This window comes from Euprymna scolopes, chromosome 9 (assembly GCF_053919585.1).
Source record: "Euprymna scolopes isolate OS-2025 chromosome 9, ASM5391958v1, whole genome shotgun sequence".
Taxonomy (NCBI): Eukaryota; Metazoa; Mollusca; class Cephalopoda; order Sepiida; family Sepiolidae; genus Euprymna; species Euprymna scolopes.
Window position 1 is genome coordinate 54,826,917 of NC_136490.1, and position 13,186 is coordinate 54,840,102.

Sequence of the window (13,186 nt, forward strand, 5' to 3'; positions counted from 1 at the left end):
TGCCTAACCCCTAACCTCCTTTTGTTACGAACAGCTTTCGGAATAGACACCTCCAAATCCTCATGGTAAGAACGGCCATCGGAATGTCAAGAACCGGCGGAAAGAGTATTGATCAACCCTCAGCCGTAAAATTTTAAAAAAAAAAGAGAAATAACAGCAACGAAGGGAAAAAGAAAAAAAAATGATGCACATGTCGGGTGGAGAGAGATAAACAAAAAACAACAACAACAAAAACATCCATTTAGTTGTTGAAGCTGTGGTAATGTTGATTGGGTAATCACTGGCCTCCGCACTTAAAAATAGTTCACCTCAAAGTTTTACTAAGAAGCAGAAATTGTATTTAAGAACAAAAACTTGTAATCTATATACAGGGTGGTCAAAAAGTCAGGTAACATTTTAAAGAAAAACGATATTAGCAATACACGTATATTTAAGTACCATACATTGAAATATAAAATGAAACAAACATGAAATATGTTTATTTTGTTAATTGTCGTCCATTTCTCTCTATCAATCGCTGGAAGCGATTAACCACTGATTGTGTAACACGTGTAATCATGTCAGCTGACATCCGCGCAATCTCCTCTTCAATAAATAACTTTAAAGACGCTATTGTATCAGGCTTCTTGCCATAAACGCTATCCTTTACATAGCCCCAAAGCCAGAAATCAGGAGGGGTAGTTTATATTGTGAGAAAATAAAAATAAAAATAAAAATAAAAAAGGAGATTGCTTACTTGGTGGCGCCGGCCTCGAGGGCGGAATTCTAATCTGAGTGGTTGAGAGAACGAGTCTCTTATAGACTTGGAGGAGTAGGGGGAGGCACTATTCTTCTGTTATAAAAGAATTGTGTCTCTGACTAGCACCAGTCCTGTTAACGACTTACTGGTGAACGGTTGGCACAAATTAGTTACTCGCTGCTCGCCGTACTACAAAACTTGTTACTCGACCCAGTAGGGGGGGTCGCATAGGGCATCCTTTGCAACCCCTCGGAGCTTACGCTATCACCGGGTAATCTACTTTACCCTCTAAATAGTTTTTTTTCCACATCTTGCAAAGGATTTGCTGCTTACTCTTTCGTCGGTTAACTACTGTCATGAACGTCACGAAAGAGCAGCTCCTACGCAGAAGGGAGTCATTGACTCAGAAGATTCAGGGACGACTGAAGATGTGTCGTGATGGAGTTAGGCCATCGGCGTACTCATTCTTAAGGACGGAGATTCGACAATTCATTGTCGAGTTAGAGACTTGTATCACACAGCTGGAGTTAGGCTCCTTTGATGAGAGTACACCTGCCGAGATTGAGGGTGCTTGGCTGCCTCAACTAAAGGATTATTATGAAGACTTGGGCGATTTGGATCAAGCATACCGACAGCCAGAGCCCAGCCCTTACTCGGAATCTGCCTTTGAGTTCTCAAGGGCTTCTGCAACTACCGGGAGAGGTTCTTCCTTCATTGTTAAACCCCCACGTATACAGATCACAGGGCCTACATTTAGCGGACAGGAAATGGAGTCCGACCGCATGAGTTTCAGAAACTTCTTGACTAGGTTTGAGAACTGCGTGATCGGCATGGCCAATGATGCCGAGAGGTTGAACTTCTTGAAGTGTTCACTCTCAGACAGAGCCTTGAGGCTGGTAAATCACCTGAGTTGCACTGACACCAATTACCAGCAAGCCATGGCTATACTGAAGAGGGAGTATTTGGACCTGGATGAAATCATTGACCAAATATTCCAGGATATTCTGGACTATGTACCAAAGAAAGGTGGAGCCCTTTTTGAGCTGGGGGACTTCGTTACCAGGACGGCATCGCTGTTGGAAGAGCTGGGGAATTCCTTTTCGTGTGACTTTTCTGTGGACGATTCTGGCGGAGCCAGACTGATGGCTAAGATTCTGTTTAGGAAATTTCCTCTCGAACTGAAAGGCGAGATAATAGCGCTAACAAATAGACGGGTGCCACCTTTGTCCTCCATATTGAGGCTAACTGGAGAAGCAATAAAGAGATTGCAGATTAAGGGCGGTGTCTCCACTGCATTTACATCAACAGTAAGACAGAATACGTCTCAAAAGTTTGGTAGGGGGAACGCTATTACTCTTTCTTTTCATGTGGATGTGAACAATGCAACTTCAACCGGGTATTCCCGCACGTTGCCACCCATTCTCTCAGTTACATTCTCTTGTGGACCAAAGACAGTGTCAGTGAATTGCCTACTGGACACGGGTAGCGGGCGGACATATCTGGCGGCAGATGTACTGAGAACTTTGTGCCCAATCGAAACCCTTGGTGTCAATTGTCAGCTGAGATTGTCTACCTTTCTAGGTGAGTGTCAGCGTGGGTTCACAGAGGTAGTCCTGGGAGTTGACTTGGGTTCTGGAAGGACTGTGACATCTCCTGTCTTGGTAGCCGATGGTATGGACTTGTCGGTTCGAGTGGCCAACCTGGAATCTCTATTGCGTGTCTTTCAGGATGCAAAATATGCTTTGGCCGGCCAGTTTGAGACCGGAAAGGATTTAATACCGATCAAGGGAATAATTGGGTTAGACCTGATTGAACACCTGGACTCATTAAAGCTGATCCCGTGTTTGAATGGATGGGCCTTTGCAACCCCGCCTGGATTGGTCCCGTTTGGAGCAGTGGACTCTTTTTTCTTGGAAGATAAGCCCCTCTCTGAGGTTACTCACCTCTCGTTTAATTCGGTAATGGAACATACCCCCCAGGTCGATTCATCACATTTATGTTTTGTCCTTGAAACACAATCAACATACCTGGATCCCATGGCGGAGTGCTTTCCTGACAGTATGGTACAAAGAGGACTAGAACAAATGTTTACGTTGGAATCTCTGGGGCTTCCCAGTCAGGAGGACTTTTCTGATTACGATAAAGTTCAGATGAAGCGATTTGAGGAAACGGTAGAGCTTCGGGATGGAAGCTATTATGTGGAGCTCCCCTGGCATCACGATAGATTAGCCAGAGTCCCCTCTAATCATGCAACTTCCTTGCATGTTTTAGACCGGGTAGCAGCAAACTTGACTAAAAGAAAAATATATGATGAATATTTGGAGGTGTTTCGTCAGCAACAGGAGGACGGTATAATTGAAGAGATTTTTGTCTCCCCTCAGGAGTTCGACAAATATGTGTGGATACCACATAGACCAGTTTTCAAGTCGGACCCTACGGCAACTACCAGGATAAGACCAGTGTTCAACTGTAGTTTGAAGACAGGAGATGGATTATCGCTGAACGAAGCAGCATATTCTGGCGTTAACTTAACAGGGGACATCTTAAAGTTGTTGCTGGCCTTTAGAGCCAACAATTATGTGCTACTAGCAGACATTCGCCGAGCCTTCCTAATGATTCGGCTTAAGCTGGAGGCGGATAGGAACCGGTTTTGCTTTTTTCTTAAACAAGGAAATTGTTTGCGCTGCTTCCGCTATACCACCTTGATATTCGGGTTTACTTCCAGCCCATTTGTGTTGGGGTGCATCTTAAAATTGCATGCGGCAAAATACCCTCAAGATGCTTGCCGCAGAATGATGGAGGACCGGTTTTATGTGGATAACCTTGTGGCATCCGTGGCAGACGCGAGTGAGCTTACTACATTGTATTCCCTTGTTAGAGAGCGTTTGCTGGAAGGGAGCTTTATTATCCAGTCATGCAACTCAAACAGTCAGGCGCTCCGCAATAGGATGAAGGAGGATGGTACTCTAAGTATCCATGAAGAGGAGTGGGAGAGAGTACTGGGCTACCGATACTCCCCACATTCGGAGGAGTTGTATGTCGCTCCGGTAAAGTGCAATCCTGACGTGACAACTAAGAGAGGTGTTCTTTCAGAGTCAGCTAAGGTCTTCGATCCGTTGTCCCTATGTCTCCCGGTTACTATCCGCAGTAGAGTGCTAATCAGGTCCATGTGGAAGAATGGTGCCGGTTGGGATGATCCACTCCAGCCAGCGATCTTGAGCGATTGGAGAGAGCTAGTCAGGGACCTTTCAGGGTTGAGTGATTTCCGTTTTTTGCGCAAGGCGCTTATGGCAGGGCTGCCTGGAGATATGTACCTGTTTTGCGACGCGTCCAAGGAAGCATATGGGTTTGCCGTGTATATCGTACAAAATGGTCGGTCATCCTTATTATTTGCGAAAGCTAAGGTGGCACCTATGAAGGACAAGACTTTGCCTGTGTTGGAACTAATGGCCGTTTTCCTCGCCTTCAAGTGTCTCCCCACAATCCTGGACAATTGTGAAGGATTTGTTCCCGAGAATTTGTGTATAGCCACGGATGCACAGGTGGTCTTGTCCTGGATTTTATCTCAAAACATGGCTAGCAAAAATGTTTTTGCAAAAAATAGACTTAAAGACATTCTGCAGATGAAAGTGGAGTTGGAGTTTCGCTATGGCTTGAAGACTCTCTTCAGATATGTTGATAGTACACTCAACCCGGCGGATTTGTTAACAAGAGGATTAACATTGAGAAAGTTCCAATCCAAGATGGAATTTTGGTGTTCAGGCCCTTCCTGGCTATGCGAAGGAATATCTCAATGGCCAGGACAGGATATGCCCTGTTTGAGTGAGATATGCCAGCGAATGACCCGCAGTTCAGCAAATTGTTCTTTGATCCATGATCAAGAGTACACTTCGGCCATACCTTTTCAGAGGTTTTCCTCATTCTCTGGTTTACTGACTGTTACTGCCTTGGTGTTTAAGTTCCTAGCCATCCGATTTAATCGACAATGGGACTACAACTCTAAGGCAGCGATCTACCTTATGAAGACAGTGCAATGGCAAGAATTTCCCGTGGAAGTGGAGTACCTAAAGGAGTCGAGTGGTAAACCCATGCCAGTTAGGGTTCGTGCTCTGGATCTTTTTCTGGACCCTGACGGTTTGATTCGATCTCGGGGAAGAATCAACCAATCTTCCCACTTTGGTTATGAAGTTAAAAACCCCATTCTGATAGGGAAACATCATCCTGTTACCAGACTCATCATTTTAGATTGTCATGAAAGGTGTTGCCACCTTGGAACTGGGTCAACTCTAGCGGAGTTGAGGCGAAGCGGTTATTGGGTCCCGCAGGGTCGACAAGCTGTGAATAAGGTACTGGCTGTTTGTGCCAGATGTAAACGTTATAATTCAACGCCAGTGACGCCGAAAGCTGCTGCTGCCCTGCCGTCACACCGTACCGATTTCAGAGTCCCCTATCAACACACTGGGATTGATTTTACTGGCCATCTTTGGGTGAGTGACGGGAAACGAGATACGAAAATGTACTTGCTCCTGTTCACTTGTTTGAATATCAGAGCAATACACATTGAAGTAGTTCCCAACATGAGCGTACCCTCTTTCTTCCAGGCACTGGTTCGATTTACTAACCGATATGGCGTTCCCGAAACCCTTTATAGTGACAACGCGAAAACGTTTATAGGAAGTGGAAAGATTTTCGATCGTCTCTCTCTTTTTACGGACTATCAAAGAAAATACGGTCCTTGTAAGTTAAAACTTAAAACCATTCCCTTGTTCTCTCCTTGGTATGGAGGAACATGGGAGCGATGTATCAAGACCATGAAGAATTGCCTATTTAAGATTCTTGGCAGGGGTAGATTGGATTACTTTACCCTTCTGACAGTGTTATCGGATATTCAGAGGTCTGTTAATAACCGGCCTCTTACTTACCAGGTGTCAGCCGACAAAAATGCTACTCCAATTACCCCTAATATGTTCCTTAAGCCCAATCAGAGCCCCGGGCTATTGATACGACTTGATAGAGAGGATAGAACAACCTTGTTGCCTCCCAGCAGGGAGAGGCTAATTCAAACCTTGGAACTTAGGGACCAATGTCTGACAGATTTCCACAAACTATGGTATGAGGAGTACCTGCTAGAGCTGGGAAGGAAGATTCCTGGTCGATCCCGACTCAGTACAAGAACCCGCCTCCAGAAGGATGATGTTGTGCTGATTAAGAGTCCTTTGAAACCCAGACCGTTTTGGGTCTTAGGAACTATTACTGAACTGATTCCAGGCCATGATGGTGTCGTTAGAGCAGCACGTGTACAAAAAGGGGAGGGCTTGGAGGAAGTACATTCCCTGAAACATCTGTACCCCTTAGAGCTTTCTAGGACTCCTGAAGGACCTCCTGTTGCGGAGGGAGGGGAGACGTTGGATTCACCCCCTAGTGTTGAAGAGCAGGTCTGGTTGTGTCCCCTGTGCAGCTCTCCGCAGCAGAATCAGAATATGATCGGGTGTGACTCGTGCGACGATTGGTACCATTTCCGATGTGTCGGTATCGACTCAGAACCTCCCAACAGGCAAAAGTGGTATTGCCCAGAATGTGCGCCCCTTAAAAAACGACGGGGTAGACCTAGCCTGCTGCCTGCTTGATTGATATCTGGACTGATCGACTACTGCTATATTGTACTAACAGTTGTTTTTTGATTAAGTATTTTGGTGGTCTGTCATTTTTATGTAACTTTTTCTTTTTCTTTTCTCTCTTCTACCTTTTGTTTTTTTTTCTCGTTTTTGTCGGGAGTGTGTGAGAAAATAAAAATAAAAATAAAAATAAAAAAAGGAGATTGCTTACTTGGTGGCGCCGGCCTCGAGGGCGGAATTCTAATCTGAGTGGTTGAGAGAACGAGTCTCTTATAGACTTGGAGGAGTAGGGGGAGGCACTATTCTTCTGTTATAAAAGAATTGTGTCTCTGACTAGCACCAGTCCTGTTAACGACTTACTGGTGAACGGTTGGCACAAATTAGTTACTCGCTGCTCGCCGTACTACAAAACTTGTTACTCGACCCAGTAGGGGGGGTCGCATAGGGCATCCTTTGCAACCCCTCGGAGCTTACGCTATCACCGGGTAATCTACTTTACCCTCTAAATAGTTTTTTTTCCACAATATATTACACTCAAATATTTAAACAAATAATATTAAACGAATAGAGATTATAATGGATCATATTATTTTTTCTACCTTTAACATGTTACCTGACTTTTTGACCACCCTGTATATAAAAGCGAAAATGTATGTATGTATGTGTGTGTATGTTTGTGTGTCTGCTAATAACATTCGACAGATACGACGAATATTTACATACTCGAGATCACATCAACGCCCCATCCTTCGCTCGAAAAATATCGAAAAATTGACGGAAAATGTTCATTTTTTCACCCCGAAATCGACAATTTTCGATGAGGGGGGGGGTCAACAAAAACGGTCTTCTTGTGACGACGAGCGGTTCTACGCATGCCCCAAATTTACTTTAAATAGTTGAAAAACTGAACAAATTTCATGTACGTCGCGTTAGGTCAGTCGATTAGCGCGTTGGTTCATTATCTAAACGTTTTGGGTTCGAATCGTGGTGTGAGATGTCTTCTTTATTTTTTCGATTTTTTAAATTTAAATATTGAACCAGTGTTATTTAAGCCATTTTTCACGTAATGTTCGTTTTTCTGTTTTTTTTTTTTTTACTTCGCTTATCCACCCCTGACCACACACCCAAAAACACCCGGGTACCCACCGACTTTTTAATTTTTAATATCGAAACAGGCTTATTTAAGTAAATTTTCACGTGTTCGTTCCTGTTTCCATCGTTCGTTTTCCTTACGTTAGTTTTTTGGTGTTTTTTTCCCCGCTTAAGTTTTAACGTTGTTTTCTTTTTTTACTTCGCTTATAACAAACAAACCTGGTCATTGACGTCGTCGTCGTCGTAACGCTCGACGACTTCCGGGCGTGCACCTGTCAATTTGGTTCTTACTTAAATAAATTCAAACATCTTTCACTAACTCATTCTGGCTGGCCGATTTTGTTTTCAAACTTCGCTTCAGGGCTTCGGGTTTAATCCTACCCGCCCCCCGGTTCTTTTTTTTATTTAACACCACACACACCTACAAACACCCGGGCAACGCCGGGTACCCCCGCTAGTTCTATTCTAATGGAATGAAACGAACTTTCCTCCGTGTATTTATCTTTGATTATTGTTTGTATTAATTACCAACATACTTTTACTTATCCCCGTAACCCAAAAATAAAACCAAAATAAAAATAAAATTAAACCCAAAAAATAAACAAAAAGAAAATACCCCAAAACAACATGAAGTTTTCTCGTTTCATTTTGATAAAAAAATCAAAAAGCAAAAAACAACAACAAAAAAAATAAAAATAAATGAAAATGTTTTAATCAGATAATAAAAAAACTGATAAATGTTCCCCGTAATGAAAATAAGGAAACACGTTATTTAGCGGGGGAACCCGGCGGGTGTATGGGTGTTTTCTTGACCCAAAATTAAATAGAGGTATAAATAGGAAAATGTAGAACGTAAAAAGCACATAAACCTTTTTCAATGTTAAGATTTTCTAAAAAAAAAAAAAAAGATTACGTTACTAACCCGGCGCGAATCTGAAACCCCTATATATTTGACTCAGCTTCTTTATCCACTTGTGCACAGTGACGAAAGCGAAATAACATCTTGTTATTTTACTATTTAAACCAAATCAAATTAGAACGCGAGACGCGCATGCGTGGTTAGTAAAGGAACGATTTTTGCGACACTTGTTGATTTCACTGTTTTTAACAACAGGGGGGGGGCACGTTAGCGAAGATTTATAAATATTGATCCCCCACCACAAAAATAAAAAACGAAAAATACAAGAAATGTGGATTATATATTTTGTCTTGTTAAGTATTTTTGAAAGTTTTCTAGTTGGTTAAAATCTAATTGAAGTAAACCTGATATGATAGAAAGGAAGCTGCGACGTAATTGTTTAAATCTAACAATCTATAAAATAACCCCCCAAAAATACACCAAAAGCAAATGAAGGTTTTTCGTTTCTATTTGATAAAAACAAATAAAAAGCAAAAAAAAAAAAAATGTAACTGTTTTAATCAGAAATCAAAAGTTTTATAAACGAAAAAAAAAAGAAGAAAAACACGTTAGCGTACATTTATAAATAATGAACCTCACCTTCCTTCCCTTCAAGATGAAAGAAAAAGCATATGAGGAAACAAAAAATACAAGAAATGTGGAGTATATCTTATGTGTTGTTAATTATATTTGAATGCTTTCTAGTTGGTTAAAATGTAACTGAGATAAATATAGGACGCTAAAACCGGTTATGATGTATAAAAACTGTGACGTAATTGTTTTAAATCTAACAACATGTAAATGACGCTAATGCAAGTAATGAGAAATGGCATGTGGAACTTTAAAGTGATTAAATGATTTATAGCAATGCGTGATTGCATGTGTAAGTTTAAATGTAATAAATGATGTATAACAATGTGTGGCGATTGAACTAGTTTCGATCCTAGCTTGAGGTAGTTGCCTGTCTAGCCGCACTGATGAGTTGTGATACAGCGAAACAGTACTGTAGGTGGATGACTATAATGCTCCCTATCTTTCGTTGAGCATATTGAGAAGTAATACACGAATTACCATTAAGCGAATTAAGTGATGCTCTTTGTATAAACAAATCGAGCTTAGGTATTCCGACGATGGCAAGACATCGTTAATTCACTGCCCATTTAGCGTAATGGTTAGAAGCCGGGCGGTCGGGTTTCGATCCTAGCTTGAAGTATTTGTCTGTCTAGCTGCACTGCTGAACTGTAATACAGCAAAACAGTACTGTATGTGGATGACTATATATATATATATATATATATATATACTAGCCGAGTTACCCGACCTTTGCTGCGGATATATTTTATTTACACAATAGTAATTAGCATTTTTTTAATATTCATGAAATTACAGGTTCTAAACCCAAACTTCTGGGTAAATACCATTTTTTGTTTTTCTTTGATTGGTTAATATGTTGAGATATTTTGGTGTTCCTGTTCTTGAAACTGCCACATAAAACATGCCATGACTGAAACATGGGTTTGTCAGATCAATTCCAATAACTTTGAATGTTTGCCCTTGACTCTTATTGACACTCATGGCAAAGCATCGCCTCACTCGAAACTGTAGCCTACCAAAAGCAAAAGGCAACTTGCTATCGCTTAGCATTAGTGGAATTCTTAGAATGAGAACAGTTTGACCTTTATAAGGCCCGACTGTAATCATTGCTTCAATCAAATTGTCATGCAATCTAGTTACAACACATCTTGTTCAATTTGTTGTTTTTGGTGGATCCAATGATCTCAAAATCATGATTGGACGACCAACTTTAACTTTTAGAAGATGGGAAGGCATTCCAGAAAGCTCAATTGAATTCAAGAACTCTGTAGGATATTTCACAGCATCATCCTCATCTACAGTATTGTCAATAGATTTGTAAAGTTTTTCCTGGCCTGGAAAATCAGTCATTAGTCAATTATTTAACATGTTGACATTTGAATTTAGTGGAGAAACAATTGCTCGCTCAGCAAGCCAATCCGGATGTTTTCCATTCAAATTTAAGTCAGGGTACACTCTTTCTTTCAACTCGTGTAGTTTCCCAATACATGTACTTATTTTTTCAGGAATTAAAATTGTATCCGGTACTTCTACATAAGGAAGACGTCCATCGCCAATTGTAAGGAGAAGACTTCAAAAGCTTGCTGATTCTAAATCTCCAGTCATATAAGTCCTCACATTTGTTGTTAGGTTCTTTACAAAGATATTTCTCCAAAGGTCAGATTCTTTTAAACTTGCATTAACCATGTTTGCCCTTGCTCCATTTTTAACAACAGGCAAAATTTGACGGAAGCCCCTTGATAATAAAGTTGGAATACCGCCCATTGGCTTTTTGACACCTGTAATATCCTGCAATGTTCAAAAACAGTTTTATGTGCCATTGGGGCTTCATGAACAATTATTACTTTCGTGTCTCGTATTACCTTGGTCATATTAGAGTTCCGAGTAAGAGAGCATACAGGATCATCTATTCTATATATACTCAATGCCACTTTGAAAGTGCTGTGCAAAGTACGTCCTTCTTCCAAGAGCGTTGCCGAAATCCCACTTGATGCAGTTGCTAGCGCAATGTTTTTCTCTGACCTAATTTTTACCAAAATTAAATTTTGTAGAAAAGTCTTCCCTGTTCCTGCAGGAGCATCGGCTGGTGTTGGCAAGTCATATGCTGTCAAGGCAAGTCCTCCCATTATGAGGACTTTGTTTTCTAAATAGCACAAAGCTTGATCGAAAATCAATTCCGAGATTGGAGCATCTGGATCATTGATACACCTTCGATGTTGTTTCAGATAATCATCTGACAATGCCTCTTTGAAGGTTTCCCAAAGCTGTGATGGATTACTTGATGAGCATGCCGTCAGGATTATTGCGAATAGGCACCTCATGTTTTCAGGTGATTGCGAAATCTTTGCTTTATCCAAAGGCCCTCTGGCAAGGCAAGCGTCTCTGAATGTCGAGCATATATTGTCATCAACAATTTCTAGATCTTGAAATGAACTGGGTCCTTTCACTTCATTCAGTAGAATTTGCAAAAAATAACACTCTCCAGCGCTTGGGTCTATTGTGTAAATCCTATCAATGGCCTGCACTTTTAAAACCATGTCATACTCATTAAAATCCATCAAAGTTCCTCTCTTGCGACGATTCCATATCTTTGTACTTTTATTCCATCAGCATACTTCAATGTCTTTGCAAAGTCATCATCTTCGAAGAGTTGGAAAAAACCTGTCAAAGTTGTATGAGGTGTAGGCCCAAGTGCAGCTTGTAATGCATTTTCCTCATTAAAGAGGACTCTTTGTCCATTTTAAGATGAACTGTCAAACCAACCACTGGTGGGAAATGTTCATGTGTAAGATGGCCAAGAATTCGCTATGCTGCTTTTGATGATAACACATATCTCATGTTTTGATATTGGCTGATTTCATCAATCATCTGTTATTCATGCCGATCGGCTTATACAGCATTTTGTAACTGAAAAACAGCTTGATCTGATCTCTTGGATATATATTTGATGCAATACTTGATTGAATTAATTGATGAACAAACTTCAACATTAATATGGCAGTTGAATTGTTGTAACAAATATGGATTGTAAGGCACTACCCATTAATTGGTGATTTCTTGCTCAACTCTGTATCAATTCTGCCTCATTCTTATCATGCCAATCTGACCTTCGTCTTCTGGCTTCCTTCTTCTATATTTAGGATAGGAATCGTTCCCCTGTTCAGTAGATTGTAAGAAAGATTTGGGAAATTCTTTAGAACATTTTTTGTCTATCATACATGGGGAGGGGGGACCACATGGTCCATGGATCATGTGTTTCATGACCAGATTATGGAGTTTTTTTTCCTCCTCTCTAGAAGGTATTTCTGCAGAAATTGCTAAATCATATTCTTCTGGTCTGAGTTTATGCTCTAGAACTATCCAAAAAAGAAAGTGTCCATGATGTAAACCTCTTTTCTGGTATTCAATGGTATACAACCATGCTTGCAAATTAGCAAAAATTCCCTTTTTCATAATTTCCATGAATTTTTTACCTTTCAATCTGAACACTCTTGCAACAATATCTGGTCGATCATGACTTTCTTGTCCAGCAGCCAAATTTTCAACAATTTCTAGCCAGTGTGGATTGCATGTCATAGTGATAAAATAATCTGCTTTGCCATAATGTCTCACAAAGGCCATTGCATCTTACCTTTTTTCACGTAGATACAGAGGAGCAGCAATATAGGTTGCAGGAAGCACAATTCGACGACCTAATTGATTTGGATCTCCATCACCAGTAAGTAAACTATCACGTGAATTTGAGTAATTTTCAGCACGGATACTTTGTTGTTCTCTTCGCAAAAACTGTAATCTTTCAGTTTCTATTTTGCAGTATGCACCTACCAAGAATTGCTGGAAGAGTCGCCTTTCAAACAAGAGATAATTCCCTTCTCGGCACATAATATGGAACGAGCAAAACTGCAATGGCGTGATTTTGCAACGATTTCTCCCTTGCAAATATATGTGGTATCCATCTGTTCCATATGGAAAAATAAAGGATGCATCAAAGGATCATATGATCGATGGAACTCTGAAATTCTCTTCAGTCCACCTTGCTTCAATTGAAGAACAATATCTCTGTTTTCTGTAGGTTCATTTGACATAGTAATTGCTACTTCAGCCCTGGTTGGTGCGTTAAAACGCCGCACATGTTCTCTCCAGGGGCACTTCTTTTCCAGAATTACAATTTTCTTGTCGTTAATATTTGCTTGTCGTACTTGCTCTAGTGCTGTCTTTAATGTCTATATAATTGTTATTTTTATTTAA

General features: G+C 40.8%; 1 protein-coding gene across 1 annotated transcript; it reads right to left on the reverse strand.

Annotated features, from left to right (window-relative positions):
* Positions 1–12,010: 12,010 nt before the first annotated feature.
* LOC145284565 (uncharacterized) lies at positions 12,011–12,514 on the reverse strand. Its single transcript, XM_080133478.1, has one exon. The coding sequence runs from the start codon at positions 12,512–12,514 to the stop codon at positions 12,011–12,013; it is 504 nt and encodes a 167-aa protein (XP_079989604.1).
* Positions 12,515–13,186: the final 672 nt, after the last annotated feature.

What these genes read in the sequence shown, in the direction of transcription:
- LOC145284565 (XM_080133478.1), bottom strand. Translation starts at nt 12,514, where the DNA reads ATGACATGCAATCCACACTGGCTAGAAATTGTTGAAAATTTGGCTGCT.